At 49.5% G+C, this 16,444-nt stretch overlaps 1 protein-coding gene across 1 annotated transcript; it reads left to right on the forward strand.

The window, feature by feature from the left end:
- Nucleotides 1-3,241: 3,241 nt before the first annotated feature.
- gpr37l1b (G protein-coupled receptor 37 like 1b) lies at nucleotides 3,242-13,020 on the forward strand. The gene is made up of 4 exons (XM_086212921.1): nucleotides 3,242-4,374; nucleotides 6,879-7,187; nucleotides 8,690-9,061; nucleotides 10,480-13,020. The coding sequence occupies exons 1-4, from the start codon at nucleotides 3,703-3,705 to the stop codon at nucleotides 10,651-10,653; spliced, it is 1,527 nt and encodes a 508-aa protein (XP_086069047.1). The 5' UTR covers nucleotides 3,242-3,702; the 3' UTR covers nucleotides 10,654-13,020.
- Nucleotides 13,021-16,444: the final 3,424 nt, after the last annotated feature.

A 16,444-nucleotide genomic window follows, 5' to 3' on the forward strand; every position in this document is an offset into this window, starting at 1 on the left:
TGTTCACACTGGAGAATGCATGTTGTTAGTATTCTACTGGCATCATCTGACCTGTCTGTAGATTGATAGTGTGTGTGTGTGTGTGTGTGTGTGTGTGTGTGTGTGTGTGTGTGTGTGTGTGTGTGAGAAAGAGAGAGAGAGAGAGAGAATGGTGGGACCTTCACTGCTCTCCATGGTGATGGAGGAAACAGGCCAGCAGTGATTGTTTCTGATGGGGTGTAAAACTTCTGTTGTTTGTGTGTGTGTGTGTGTGTGTGTGTGTGTGTGTGTGTGTGTGTGTGTGTGTGTGTAAGAAAGAGAGAGACCTCATTGACAAACCTACAACAATTGGTTCATAAAAGTGTTACTTCTGCCTGACTGAAACATCCAGAATCGGTACCAGGACCAGGGTTCTCAGGGCCAGATGTTCTCTTGTTGGAGAACATGGTTCCAACTATCAGGACTGAGCAGATACTCACGCTCACATGGCTGTTCGTCTTCCACTGAAGAACATGAAGACGTTGAGCAATGCAGAAATACGTGGGAGAGAGAAGCTCAGTTCTACCAGGGCAGGTAACTAGAACATCATGAGCGCCGTGTTTCTAGAACCACAGCAGGACAGTCTGAATGAGCCAGACTCTTTCTCCCTCCTGATCGGAACATTTTGTGTGAAGATGTGAGGCTGGTTGATCAGCTGGCAGTGCTGGACATCAGAGGTCTGACACACTTGGGTTCCTTTGATGTGATGGAGGACGGACAGATTTAGAACTAGCAGATGTCAAAATTAGGAGACGGAGATGTTTGAGTTCCCCTGCGGGGGTCAGAGAACCGGACGCCGTCAGTTAACTGGGGCGAAGAGAGTGATGAAACCCCGAGGAAAAAGAATTGTCTTTTGTTTCTTTCCTCTGTTGCTCTTCCTCCTGTTATGTCCCACAGTCCCGTCTCACAAGAATCATCACACCTGAGAATAAAAAGAACCGAACATCACGGAACGCGATGACTAATCAGTCACCTGGGGTTGTCAATCAAAGGTCAGGTGTCAAATGCATCACTGCGTTCTCATTGCTGTTTATTCTCCTGCAACTCTGTTTCATTGGCACAGGATGAGTTCTTCATCGCTGTCATGTTTCTGGCACTTTTGTTTGTTATGTGTCATTTCTTTTGTCATGCCGGGTTAAAAACTACTAGTTACCACTAAACGAAGCTCCGCCCTCTCTAACTATCAGAAGAGATAAAAATTGTCTTCCTGTTTTCACTGTGGTTCTTCATACAGAATTTGTGGTGTCGTTTTTGCAACATGAGATTTTCTGTCATTTGACCTTTGACCCCTGATCAAACTGATCCTATGCGGTTGCGTCCCATCGTTTGCGAGGCTTTCGGTTGGCTCAGCCTGTAGATGTGGACACGCTTCCTGGACATCTCAGGTAAGAGGTCGCGCGCTCCAAACCAAACATGACCAGCAGCTCGGAGGGTTAACTGGGATTTCAGAGAAGAATTTCACGCTCTGTTGTTTCACGCCAACATTTTCCACCAACTTTCACTCCCATTTAAGGTGCGTGTGTGTGTGTGTGTGCGTGTGTGTGTGTGTGCGCACTGACCCGTGCTGTCTTTCCACTGCAGACAGCGACAGCCTTATATAGAGCTGCAGGACCAGAGTTGACGGAGCAGGTCTGGTCCATGTCCAGCCTGGACTCACCTGGTGAAGGTGAACACCACTGAGCATCAAAAGAATCTTTCGGTTTGAAAACTGGGTACTTAAAGTACCTCGTGAACTTGCGACTATGCTGCCAGTGATGGACTGTGTACTTTTGTGGTGCGTGTGAGCGGTGGAGTCTTAAAAACCTGGGTTGCTAACAAGAGTCTAGAGGAGCCTACAGAGGTCATGGAGGTCATTAAAGGTCATCAGGGGAAACACAAGAAGCCTGAAGCTTAGTGGTGGTGACCTTGAAGTCATGTGACCCTGGTGTAGTGTCAGCAACCATGGAGAAGACCACTTCCTGTTGGACTACAAACATACTTCAAATGTACACTGCTTTGTATTTTGGCATCTGCTGAATTTATTTTTATTTCTCTGATATCTGAAGCAAGAAACCAATTCAGCCGTAATGCTTTGATCTGTGAGATCTACTGAGACACACACACACGCGTGCGCACACACACACACACACACACACACGTGCGCACCACCCATTTGACAAACACAGAATGTACACATTAACCTGTCTACCTTTCTCTGTCACCGCCCTCTTGACAAATATGACATGCTAACCTCTGGTTGCTGAGTGTGTGTGAGTTTGTGTGTGTGTGTGTGTGTGTGTGTGTGTGCGTGTGTGTGTGCGTGTTGTGGTATCATTATAGTAATAGTTTTTATTATTTACTTCTTATTGTGTGGGAGAGTACTGCAGTACCTCTTCCTTTGAAACTCCAGTAGTGCTTTGTGGACTACAACCCTTCCATCATCATCGTCATTGGGGTCAGTCGATGATCACCAGTTTTTGCTTTTGGGGAACTGTCCCTTTAATTGGACCACGCCATCCTGTCACCATGTGGCTGTTGGTTCTGATACAAGCATTATCAGCTGTTGTCGTGATGACGTTTGACCTCCTGAATTTTTCTACGGTCAGTCGCCTCACAAATGAAGCCGCAGCTTCACAGACCAGTGTCGCCCTCTAGGGGAAGACAGGAGAACTGCACATCAACCACAGCTCGTGTCATGACCTGGAGTGTTCCACAATTGACAGATAATTTCAGCAGAACTGTGTAATGTGTTTTAACTGGGTTTTCATTGTTGCTCTGTATTCACAGTCAGTGTTTATATGTGCATGTGTGTGTTGTTTCCTCTTGTGTGTATTTCCTTGTGTGACTGTTTGTGTAGCAGTTCGTTACCTTGTGTGTTAACTGTTGCTACGTCAATGCTTCATGTTGTTACTTCTTGGCTGCTGAGATTTTCCCTCCACTGCCTAAAAAACTGATAACCACGATATTTCTACTAAAGATGAAGCACACAACCTTACCAGCAGCAGGGGGCAGCAGAGCTGATAGAATCCTTTTGTGTGTGTGTGTGTGTGTGTGTGTGTGTGTGTGTGTGAGAGAGAGAGAGAGAGAGAGAGAGAGAGAGAGAGAGAGAGCAGAAAGCATGCAGGACTATGTGTGCCAGCCTTGTTTGTATGCTTGTGTTTGCAGGTCTGTGTGTGTGTGTGTGTGTGTGTGTGTGTGTGTGTGTGTGTGTGTGTGTGTGTGTGTGTGTGTGTGTGTGTGTACGAGGTGACAATGGCTCTGAGCAGCCAAGCCACAGAGCTGCTTGTTCCCAGAGACCCTCAGAGCTCTAGGACAGCCAGACCCTCTGCAGCCTGCAGCCCAGACACAGACCCCCGCCCCCGCGCTCGGACACGGACCCTCACCCGGCTCCCTCCCGCCTCTTGGAACTCCACCAGCTGCTTGGAGTCCTGATGGACAGGGAATGATCGGTGTCATTGGGTAGACTAGGAGCTCACTCAGACTAGCAGAAGTCACGACTACGGTCGCCACAGTTTAACCAACATAAGTCATCCGGCAAGTAAGGGAGGTTCTGGTGTTTCTAGGTACCACCCACGAGGTTTGAGGCACCTGAACTGTCACAAGCTTCTCCAGAATCATCGTCTCTGCTGTTTTCCAGGAGCTCAGAGCGGACCCACATCTATTGTCCTCTGCTCATTCAGGACCAGACACTCTCCACCAGACCTCATGGCGCCACCAGCCGGTCTGCTGCTTCTTTACCTGCCGCTTCTGCTCTCAGACGGCAGAAGCCTTGAGGAGTTCGCCTCTCCGGCCAGTCTGGAGCCGCTCTGGACAAGCGAGCAGATCCAGGCATTGGACAACTCCTCTTCTCCTGATCAGAGCCCCCCCCTGCCCGAGATGCTGGATCTGGACCCGTACCAGCACCGCCGCCCTGCCCGGGGAGCCGACGAGGAGGAGCAACAGTCCACCTTTAGTCAGTCCTTTGAGAATGACTCAGTGACGTCACTGCAGGCCACCGAGTTCCACAACTCCACCAACGAAGCAGTAGGAGGTGACGACAGTGTCGGCGGTCAGCAAGGGAACGCCTCGGGCACCGAGCACCACCCCCCCGGGCTCTTCAACCCCTTCTACCCACTGGCAGAGGGCTCGTATGCCGCCTACGCTGTCCTGTTCCTGGCTGGCCTGGTGCTGGCAGTGGGTGTGGTCGGAAACATGGCGGTCATGTGCATCGTGTGGAACAACTACTACATGAGGTCTGCCTGGAACTACCTGCTGGCTAGCATGGCATTCTGGGATTTCCTGGTCCTAGTGCTCTGCCTTCCAGTGGTCGTCATGAACCAGCTCTCCCACCGGAGGATCCTGGGTGACGTCACCTGCCAAATGGTGCCTTATATGGAGGTAGGCGGGGTCATGTGAGGTATACAACAAGCTATCCAGTACATCGGGAGTATACTTTAGTGACACCTAGTGGTCAAGGTGCAGATTACACACCCACCCTCCTTTTTTTTAAAAAAGAAAAACACAAAAGTAGCCAAGGTCACAGCTGGTCAACTGTATTGATCGCTGCATGGTAACAGTTCTGTGACCGTCCAAGCTTCAGGTGTGTCGATCACCTAGTTTGTCGGGTCCACGTCCCCAGAGACCTTGAGATGCTGGAGGCACACGGAACAGATGATCAGTTAGATGTACAGTTAGACTCAAAACTAACAATATACTGTCAGGGCTGCACAAATAGTCCATGATGGCACCATCTCTTTCTTGTTATTAGCCCCGCCCCCCAGCTTCGTTTTCCCTGATTTATTCCTGTAGGCCCACACAATGGTAGCTCTGGTCCCCGAGTTTCTTCATTTGCTACAATTGCCATCGTCCAGCAACCTCACATTGTTCATCATTTCCATCATTCAACTGTCTCCATTCCTTCTCTGTCCTCAGAATGTCTGTGGGCACTGTGTTATTATGATCGCCATGACAACCAGCTTCAGCATGCTCAAGTTGCTGTGTGAAGCCTTGAAGGTGTTCAGCAAAAGATGGGAGTGAAAAGCAGACAGCAAGATGGCGGAGCTTTAAATAGGATAAAATAAATGCAAAGAGGAGACAAAGGAACTTCAACAGCATCACACGTTTTGTCCATTTTGGGCTCACAATGATTCAACATGGCGGACTCAGTGGAAGAAGACCTGCGCTCATTCTGAGCTAACATAACGCAAGTTATTATATTTAATGAATAAATACAAAGGATGTCAAGTCAGGAATGAAATGTGAGCTGTAGTCGCAGGAAGTGTTCATCTCCTGGTTCCTCCACCAACAGGAAGTGGTCATCGCCTGGCTCCTCCCCCAGCAGCCAATAGGATCGCTCCATGTGATTGTGGTGATTGAACCAGTAAATCAGCTCTGGTGAACAAAAGTTGATGATCTTCCAGGTTCAGTTCATCAAGATCATCTTCACTAATGAACCCTCTGATGATGCTGGAAGCCTGGATGCTACGTTAGCAGTGCTAAGCTAACGTTAGCCTATGAAGGAGCTACACCAGGGTCACATGACTTCAACGTCACCACCACTCAGCTTCAGGCTTCTTGTGTTTCCCCTTGATGACCTTTAATGACCTCCATGACCTCTGTAGGCTCTTCTAGACTCTTGTTAGCAACCCAGGTTTTTAAGACTCCACCACTCCAACATCCACCAGTCTGGTGTTTACTGGTGGATCTGATGTAGAACTGAACCTCCACCATCCACCAGTCTGGTGTTTACTGGTGGATCTGATGTAGAACTGAACCTCCAACATCCACCGGTCTGGTGTTTACTGGTGGATCTGATGTAGAACTGAACCTCCACCATCCACCGGTCTGGTGTTTACTGGTGGATCTGATGTAGAACTGAACCTCCACCATCCACCGGTCTGGTGTTTACTGGTGGATCTGATGTAGAACTGAACCTCCAACATCCACCGGTCTGGTTTTTACTGGTGGATCTGATGTAGAACTGAACCTCCACCATCCACCGGTCTGGTGTTTACTGGTGGATCCGATGTAGAACTGAACCTCCACCATCCACCGGTCTGGTGTTTACTGGTGGATCTGATGTAGAACTGAACCTCCACCATCCATCAGTCTGGTGTTTACTGGTGGATCTGATGTAGAACTGAACCTCCACCATCCACCGGTCTGGTGTTTACTGGTGGATCTGATGTAGAGCTGAACCTCCACCATCCACTGGTCTGGTTTTTACTGGTGGATCTGATGTAGAACTGAACCTCCACCATCCACCAGTCTGGTGTTTACTGGTGGATCTGATGTAGAACTGAACCTCCACCATCCACCAGTCTGGTGTTTACTGGTGGATCTGATGTAGAACTGAACCTCCACCATCCACCGGTCTGGTGTTTACTGGTGGATCTGATGTAGAACTGAACCTCCACCATCCACCAGTCTGGTGTTTACTGGTGGATCTGATGTAGAACTGAACCTCCACCATCCACCAGTCTGGTGTTTACTGGTGGATCTGATGTAGAACTGAACCTCCACCATCCACCAGTCTGGTGTTTACTGGTGGATCTGATGTAGAACTGAACCTCCACCATCCACAGTCAGTCTCAGAAATCAAAGTGCAGGGGAGTTTTAGTGTTTCAGGTGCTATTTCATATGTTTTTGATTCTATTGATTTTAGTGGTCTGCTTGAGCAAAAATTAGTTCAAATTATGGCTGAGGTGACCAAAAAACCAAAACAAACAGAAGTTGGCTTCAAGTCACCACCTTCACTTGTGTTTTGTGCGTCCACATCTCCTGAATGTGACCTCTCACTCCTTCAAGAGTGACTCCTTTTCAAGTTGCAGTGAGAAAAATGGACAAGAATCAAAATGGCTTGTACTTACATCACAGCTAAAACTCTCCTCCCCGTCTTCCAGGTCGTGTCCTTGGGCATCACCTCCTTCACTTTGTGCGCTCTTGGTATCGACCGTTTCCATGCTGCCACCAGCTCGGCCCAACCAAAGGCTCGGCGGGTGGAACGCTGCCGCTCAGTGCTGCTGAAGCTGCTGCTGGTGTGGCTGGCTGCTTTGCTGCTGTCCAGCCCCGAGATCTTCCTTTGGCAGCTCAGCCAGGCCGTGTCCCCGTCCACCGGCCGGCTGGTGGACTCCTGCACCATCACCCCCTCCTCTCCTTTGTCCTTCTACCTGCCTGACTCCCTCCACTCGTTGCTACTCAGGTACCACCAGGTGAGTCTCTGTCTGCTAGACATCATGCTACCTTTACACAACATTTAGTGGTAGAACCATGGAGAGTCTGGTCGCTCTGATGTTTCCGAGGCACAATATAATACTGCTTCACTTATGCACTCAAGTTCTTCACAGGTTAAAAAATTCTGTCCAAAACCCAAAAAGACCTGGAAACGCAGAGCCCAGAACCAGCTAGGACCTGGGCAGTCTAAGCTGGGACCTGAGCTGGAGCTAACTTTATGTGAAACTGAGATCGCTTTAGAAGGCCCCTTGCTGTCATGGTGGTGAAGGAATAACTTCTGCTGCATTGAGTATAATGAAGCCTGCTTTGACTTGAATAAATGATTGCTCCAGTGGTGAGTCACCACACCTGCTAACAGTAGCATCAAGTCCAGTCAGGTTTATCAGTGTGGCACCAAACCCCAACCAAAGTTCTGTCCTGACTCTGTCCAAGTAGAGCAGGTCCAGCACCTCCCTCCTTCAATGAACCTCCACCCAACAATTCTCCATCAGCAGCACATCCTGCAACAGCAGCCACCAGAACCTTCCTTCACCATCAGGAAGGTGGAGCAGATCCAGGATCAGTGGGGACGGAGAGAGAGCAGGAGAGCAGGACAGAGACAAAGACAGAGAATGGAGGAGGACAGAGAGACAGAAGGAAAGAGAGGGACAGAGAGAAAGAGAGAGAAAGGAGGAGAGACTGATGGACAGACGGGGACGTGAGCAGGTGGAGCTACGGGTGGCAGCTGGAGCCTCTTCAGGTCTGGACCAACTGGAGAGTCTTTAGGGACTTGTTAGTCCAGCCTGGGAGGAGGGGGGTGCAGTAATCCAGCCTGGAAGTGACAAAAGCAGGGACTAGTTTTTCTGCATCTTCTTGAGCCAGGATGTGTCTGATCTTAGCGATGTTACGTAGATGGAAGAAGGCGTCCTGGAGATCTGTTGAATGTGGGAGTTAAAGGGTCCTGGTCAAAGAGAACTGCTAGGTTCCTACGGTGGTGCTGGGGGCCAGGGTGGTGCCATCCAGGGTACCTGTCTCATCAGATCAGGTGTTCCAGGGACATGTGTTTGTCCCAGACGAGTCTGATGTGTGCTTTCTCACTCATGCTCCAAACCAGGTCAGGTTCTGATCCACTTACACATAGACTAGGGAACAGGGCCCAGCCTGGAACCGATGGACAGTATAAAACATGGATGTGGCAGATTGTTATTTAATATGTCGGAAGCAGGACGTTGGAATGTGAGACAAAAAGTAGCATTTGTAACGTTAACAAGTTCTCAGAGGAAAGACTGTTGACACTGTTGTCAGACTTCAGCGGGGCAAGATGGACGTAATGGTTCAGACTCTTCCATGTTTCCCTCCACTTCTGTCAGTTAAGAACAAACAAGGAGACGCAGGGAAACAGAACCCAGAAGTTCAACAGAGCCTCAAAGTAGCAACAACAAAGTCAGGCAAACTGTTCCCTGCCGAGCCAACAGTAAACCCACTTCTCGTGTCTTCCAAGGGTCGTATGTGGTGGTGTTTCGGCTGCTACTTCTGCCTCCCGGTCCTCTTCACCGTCCTCTGCCAAATGGCCACCCGCAACATCAGCAGCGACTCCAGCTCCACCCAAAAGCAGCGTAACCAAGACGACCGCTCCTCCAACCAGAAGCGGCAGCAGCACCAGGCAGTGGAGCGCCAGCTGAACTGCACACTACTAGCATTAGCTGTGGTGTATGGCATCTGCGCTCTGCCCGAACACGTCTGCAACATCACACTGGCCTACACACACATCACCATCTCTGAGGACACAGCGGCTATGCTAGCACTGTTACATCACTTCCTGTTGTTCTTCAAGTCATCAGTGACACCGGTGCTGCTGCTGTGTCTGTGTAAGGTAGGTCCAGAAGGTTTACCTGTGTCCGGTGCAGGGTGACGAGCTCCTTAGTTAAGTACTGTAACTCCAGGCTCTATGAATATCAGTTCTGGTGCAGTTGTGGATCCGAGTCACTTCTTTTTTTTTTACGCTTTTTATTGTCATCACATTTTATTTACACATTGTACATATTTTTGCAGTCGACTGCGTTTAAAAATGACAGCTTTTTTTGGACAAAATCTGATTGCCACCCAGTGATATGTTGGACCAATCGATACAACAACAACAGCAGCGAGACCTAAATAACTTCTAGGAACACAAACATTTAATTTCCATGTACTAAGTCAATCTCAAGTTCATAACAGTAAGAATTAAAACAGAAAACAAAAGAAAAAACAGGAAGCAGTCACTTCCACCACCGAGTCTGGTATTTACTGGTGGTTCTGATCCGAGTCACTTCTCCCAGACGAGAGCTGCAGCGTCTTCACTTCCTCACTGTTGCTTCTTGAGGTCGTGTTCACACCAAAAGCTCCGTTTCCTGATTCTAACCGAAGCGAGGATGATACATTGTTGCAGTTTCTCAACGGTCCGGTTCACGTTCACAAAGGCCAAACTCAAACGCTCCAAAAATCGGAGCTGATGGTTTCACACCAGGGTTCACTTGATAGCGGTCCCAGACCACCTCTACCAGGCGGACCCGAGAAGGGTTGACTGGTCCGCACCAGAGTGGGAGGCCGGCGTTCACACCAACCAAAACGAACTGCACCAGGGAGGTAAACGCTCCAGGGTTCAGTTCAACGGGACTTAACAAGGCTGGTGTGAACGCGACCTATCTTAAAATTGGGCTCAAACTAAAATCTTGAGGTCTAAATGATCTTTTTGTACACACCTCCATTACAAGGGAGAAAAAAGAAAGCAAATTCTTGGAATTGATCAAAATTTTAATGGGTTCCTCCCAGCTGAGCTGCACTTACAGTTGACGCAGGTCAACGAGTTGATTCCCAAAGGTTTGTGTCTCGTTATTCTCTCTGTGGCTGTGGGAAGCACCTTGGCAACGTGCCATGACGCAGCCAATATGGCGGTTGTGTTGATCAGGTTGTGGTAATAGCATCTGCCATGACATCATGAGCCAGAAGCACCTTTGGAGCAGCCTTCCTATCTGGTAGCATTGTGGGCAGTCTAGTAAACATATTTCTGCCTGTATCGGGGCTTTCGAACAAACCTGTATGAACAATGTCTCTCGCAACAACAGCCTGAAGAACCAAGTCACAGAAGGTTTTCTTGTTCTGTAGCAGTTGGAGTGAAGCTATGTTTTTATAGCGTAACACGTGGCTGATAGCCTCTGGTGGCTATCAGCTAGCAGGAGACCAGATTATGCTAAAGAACCAGGCTGCTGCTCGATGAGTTTTGGACACCAACATGGCTGCTCTGTGTTTCAGGCTCTGGGTCAGGCCTTCATGGACTGCTGCTGCTGCTGCTGTCAGGAATGTCAGCCCAACACCACTCAAGGCTCGCCAGGCTCCGCCCAGGTCAAGCTGAAGGCAGCCAATGAGACCTCCATCTTCTTTGACAAGGCTAAAGACACATCGGCCATCTTGTCCATCTCCAGCTAGAGCCATGTTTCTCCGTTAGCCATCATTCACTTCATAAATATCCCCCATCGTGTCTCTTCCTTAGTTCTTTCCTTCCCCTCCCCTGATGTTTGCTCCAAACCCATTTTCTCCTTTTTTTGAATCATGTTTGTTCGTTCTGCCAGAGTACTGATTGTATGATATCCCTCGAAGGACATGGCGTGACCCCTCCAGCTTCCTCTCTAAGCAGGAAGTGATGTGTAATCTGTAGTGAGATTAGAAAAGTTGCTGTACTTGCACAACCAACTGGTGCATACAAACAGAGCCTGTTTCAGGACTCTGATTGGACTCTTCCCAGCGCTCCCGCCACTGCCACCTTACCTTGATGCTCTCAGGCTGGAGTTTTGACATTTTTGGGGGTGGGGGGGTTGGGGGTGAATCGATGTTTTGCTCGGTGGAGAACATGATGAATGTAAAGATGAGGAGTTGGTTTCCAGTGAGACAAACATATCCTGGAGGCGGATCTGCTGTGAGACAAATAATCTGATTGGCTGAATGTGAGCGAAGACAAAGAGGTTCAAGTTAGGTGACAATTTCTGGGTGTATGAAGGTTTTCTGCAGGGACAGCAGTTATCATAGTGATATTAATAGAGCTACTGGCTAATAACTTCATTTGAAAAGTGATAGTTGGCTAGTGCTGCTTCTGGACTGATGCTAGTAGTACCGTACCATTGAGGACTGGAACCTGCATTGTGTGGACACGTATTATCTCACACTAGACTCTAACTCACAACCAAGACCTGGGCGGCGGACATGCGAGCAAGTACGCTAAAACCTGTGGTTGTTAGTATTGGATGTAGTGAACCTCGTTGAGCTGACTGACGCTAGCTGACCCGTTCCACGCCATGCATGGTTGTCCCCTAAAGTCTGGTTCCTCTGTCTAGCGCGGGCGCGTCCCTGGTCCCAGTGCGGTCCGCTTGAATATGCACCGGCACTGGTGTTGGGAGTGAGGTTTAGTAGCTGGTGTTACCCTCATCCCTTCATCCCCACTCCATCCAAGTCACAGCGCCATTGTGACCTGAGCCGGTCGCTCTATTGTACCACAGCTATCCAACAGAAACAGGATGCTAGCGTGCTAAAACACGTGACGTCCTCACCACACTCACATGTGGACCCCAAAGTACATGAATCGTTGGTGAGATTTATGGCTATGAGTCACCTGATACGTGCCACAGGCAACAAATCCTGTTTTTGTGGATGGTCCAGAATTCTGCAGGGATCTCACACACTTATAAGTGACACTTGCTGCACTGGCATCACCACACAGTGATGGACTTCAAACCTCTTTACATGTGTCTAGGAGGATCTAAAACCAGTCCAGAGCTGCTGGTTTTAATGGCTTTGGATGGCAGTGATGTTCAGGAACAAATGCTCTTTTTGCTAAACATGATTTTGGCCCAACCCTCAAAATTGGCTGTTGGGGACGATGATGTTGGTGGATCCAGGATGAGATCTGGAAACACGGCTTTGAACTGCCTCGGTAGCCAAAAGGGTATGCTAGCTTTTTGGCTGCATGCTTGGCTAGTCAGGTTAGCGTCAGAGGGTCAGTTAAGTTTTCAGCCTTGTTTTCTGTCAGTTCAGTTGAAAGGGAAGGAAGCAGGGAAGTGAGGAGGTCTGAAGCGTATTTGAACAGACCTCCTCAGTGTCGAGGCCGCCCCTTTGCACTGGAAGTTACAACTGAGTTGGAAGTTGTGTATTAATATGTCTTTAGCACAGCACTTTCACAGCCCGTCAGACTCAACAACTATGAACGTAGCTCCTTCTAATGTTAGCGGTTTGACTAATTACGTCTTTGTGTGATGAGAAGTTTGATAGATTTTTTCAATATCAGAAGTGTTTCTGCTTGATGATGTTCAGTGTTGCTGTGTAAAACGAATGGGGTGGCGATGTGTTGGACAGTGGGACTGAGCGGCTCCGGTGGGACCGAAGCCAGAGGGGCGCTGCTGTGTGGTTGTGTTGAGACCAAATGTGAAGGAGTTTTTTCACTGCGCATGAAAGAATGACAACATGAACTCGTTGCAGCGCTGCAACCTGCTTCTGATCTACAAGCTAAAAAACTGCTGGCTTGTTAGCATGTGGACAACCAACCCTTGATCGGCATCACGATGTGGATCGGCGGTGTTCTGGTTGGTTCTATTACACCACAGTAAACTCAAAATGGAGGCAGCATCATTCCCACTCAGTGTGTGTGAGGGCTGTTGGTGTCCTCCTGGATCACTCATTAGTGCGCAGTGAGAACCGGCTCCCTGTTTGGTCTGAACACGCGACCCCAGTGAGGCTGTGTCCAGATGAACGGACTCTGAACACTGAAATCCTTCACAAGTGGACAAAATAAAAGATTTGATCTGATCCAGTCTTTCCGGTGGTCAATGATTGGCTTCGAAGTTGCACGAATATCAAAATTCCACAGTTACAGTTTCAAGTTAAAGAAATTTTTGATATAAAAGTGGCATCAACATTGCAAAATAATGGGTGGAATTCCAAGGCCTCCAGTGAGAGTTGCTCAATGGTTTGATCCTTGTACCACTGAAGTATGAGGGAATTTTGCAAATGTGACATGAAGAAAAGTAGCATGTTATACCTCTGGGATTGGATTTCAAATCAAGATGGAAAATGGACAACAGATGAAGTGGACGCTCGCCGTTGGCGTCAAGTCTACATGATGATGCGACCTCCGTAATTCTGTGAGACCTGAGGCTGAGGTGGACAGAGACGCCAACGCCACTGCACATCAACACATTTAATACAGGCTCCTAGCACAACGAGGGAAACTGATCAAAACATCCCTCCATCATCCCTCCCTCCCTCCATCATCCCTCCCTCCATCATCCATCATCCATCCATCATCCATCCATCCATCCCTCCATCCATCCATCCATCCATCATCCATCCATTCATCCATCCATCCCTCCATCATCCCTCCATCCATCCATCCATCATCCATCCATTCATCCAACCATCCATCATCCATCCATTCATCCAACCCTCCCTCCATGTTCCCCCTCTCCTCCTGTTGAGGGTGGTGGGGGTGGAGCCTATCCCAGCAGCCTTCCCCCTGGACAGGTCACCAGTCCATGGCAGGGCCAACACATAGAGACAGACAACCATTGGCTCTCCCAGCCACGCCTACGGTCAATTTAGAGTCTGGATTAACCTGGTCCCTCTTGATGTCTTTGGACTGTGGAGGAAGCTGGAGTACCAGAGAGAACCCAGCAGGAACAGGGAGAACATGGAGACTCACCCAGAAAGACCCCGTGCTGCAGCCGGGGCTCCACCCACAACCTTCTTGCTGGGGGCCACAGGGAGGACCCCTGCTCCACCCACAACCTTCTTGCTGGGGGGCCACAGTGAGGACCACTGCTCCACCCACAACCTTCTTGATGGAGGCCACAGGGAGGACCCCTGCTCCACCCACAACCTTCTTGCTGGGGGCCACAGGGAGGACCCCTGCTCCACCCACAACCTTCTTGCTGGGGGGCCACAGTGAGGACCACTGCTCCACCCACAACCTTCTTGCTGGGTGCCACAGGGAGGACCCCTGCTCCACCCACAACCTTCTTGCTGGGGGGCCACAGTGAGGACCACTGCTCCACCCACAACCTTCTTGCTGGGGGCCACAGTGAGGACCACTGCTCCACCCACAACCTTCTTGCTGGGGGCCACAGGGAGGACCAATGCACCACCCTGATCAAAACATTATATTTCTATATCAGTACATATTTTTGTAAGTTTATTAAAACATTTTGAAGTCTGTTAATTCTTACTGGATGTTTCCATCACCTTCTGGGGGCCTTGAATATTTTTACACTATGACACCGGATATCAGAATGTGGATCATCAAAAAAATAGATCTAATTACGAAACCCATTGGTCGTGACTGAGCGAGACCGGCGGCTCGGCGCCAGTTCACCGGAGCTTCAGGACCCCGAAGAGCCGCAACAGTAGAATATGCTGAACTCGGCTGAAACCGATGACACAAGTCACGATGGCATCTGAGCGGTCACCAGATTCCAGACGTGAGCTGCTTTCAGGTGAGTTTCTTCACATAAAAAAGGACTCTGAAGATTCATGAGATGACCGCCAATCAGTCGCACCGTCCTCAAAGACACAGAAACCCTGAAACCAGGAAGAAGACTCATCTTCCCTCTGAGGCGGCGATGGATTGTCCTTCAGCGAAGCTGCTGCACTGCATATCAATGACCTCACTACTGTCCCGTCACCATGGGATACCACCACACTCGGGTGAGAGAGATGGGCCAAAACACACACACACACACACACACACACACACACACACACACACACACACACCCTTAATTTAGAAACTCAAACTCTTCGGGGAGAATGAATTCAAGCTCCCTCCATCTCTGCCTGGTCACCCACAGCAACCTGAGGGGGCGATTTACACATTTGAGGGCAGTTGGATGAAGATGAAGATGAAGATGAAGATGAGCAGCTCATCAGCTCCTCCCCATATCTGTGTTTGCACCCTTGTGAGGTCCAGTCATATATGAGGTCAAAGGTCAATGACCAGGTTGTGTTTTCTAGAAGAACATCAGAAATCTCCAGAAGCGCAGGGACGTACTCACGCATCAAAACTACTTACAGGTAAATACATGACTTGTCATTTACTTGGAGCACTTTTTCAAAGGAAATGGGTTTGATCCCCTAACCAGCTGAGGAGGAACACAGATGGCGAGCTGGAGGAACACGGATGGCGAGCTGGAGGAACACGGATGGCGAGCTGGAGGAACACAGATGGCGAGCTGGAGGAACACGGATGGCGAGCTGGAGGAACACAGATGGCGAGCTGGAGGAACACGGATGGCGAGCTGGAGGAACACAGATGGCGAGCTGGAGGAACACGGATGGCGAGCTGGAGGAACACAGATGGCGAGCTGGAGGAACACGGATGGCGAGCTGGAGGAACACGGATGGCGAGCTGGAGGAACACAATGTTTGGGGAGTTTGTGTTGTTCTCATTAGTAGTGATGAGCATTCGCCCTGCTGGCACAAACCTCAGAACAGAACGCCTCTGTTCCCTAATGAAGCCACCAAAACACACACACACACACACACACACACACACACACACACACACACACACACACACGGCAGCGACTAGACCTTCATTGGTCATGCTGGAACATCTCTGGGACAGACTGGACGGAAACCAACTCCAGGCTGCAGTTACGTAACCAGAGGGTCACAGGTTCGAGTCCCTGTCGTTAGTGAGCCAGATTCAGGAGCACAGCTCAGACTGGATGAGTGAGACCAGGACCAACAGTCCTGGTTCACGTCCCATCAAAGCACCTGAGAAAGTAGGAAGTGTCATTGATCGCAGAAACAAAACTACTGACTCACAGCTTGTAGGAGGGAGGAGGGAGGGAAGAATGGAGGGAGGAAAGGAAGGAGGGAAGAATGGAGGGAGGAAAGGAAGGAGGGAGGAATGGAGGGAGGAAAGGAAGGAGGGAGGAGGGAGGGAGGAAAGGAAGGAGGGAAGAATGGAGGGAGGAAAGGAAGGAGGGAAGAATGGAGGGAGGAAAGGAAGGAGGGAGGAATGGAGGGAGGAAAGGAAGGAGGGAGGAGGGAGGGAAGAATGGAGGGTGGAAAGGAAGGAGGGAAGAATGGAGGGAGGAAAGGAAGGAGGGAAGAATGGAGGGAGGAAAGGAAGGAGGGAAGAATGGAGGGAGGAAAGGAAGGAGGGAGGAGGGAGGGAAGAATGGAGGGTGGAAAGGAAGGAGGGAAGAATGGAGGGAGGAAAGGAAGGAGG

This window comes from Aulostomus chinensis, chromosome 9, assembly GCF_037954235.1.
Source record: "Aulostomus chinensis isolate RoL2024-O1b breed Wild chromosome 9, RoL_Achi_v1.0, whole genome shotgun sequence".
Lineage (NCBI taxonomy): Eukaryota > Metazoa > Chordata > Actinopteri > Syngnathiformes > Aulostomidae > Aulostomus > Aulostomus chinensis.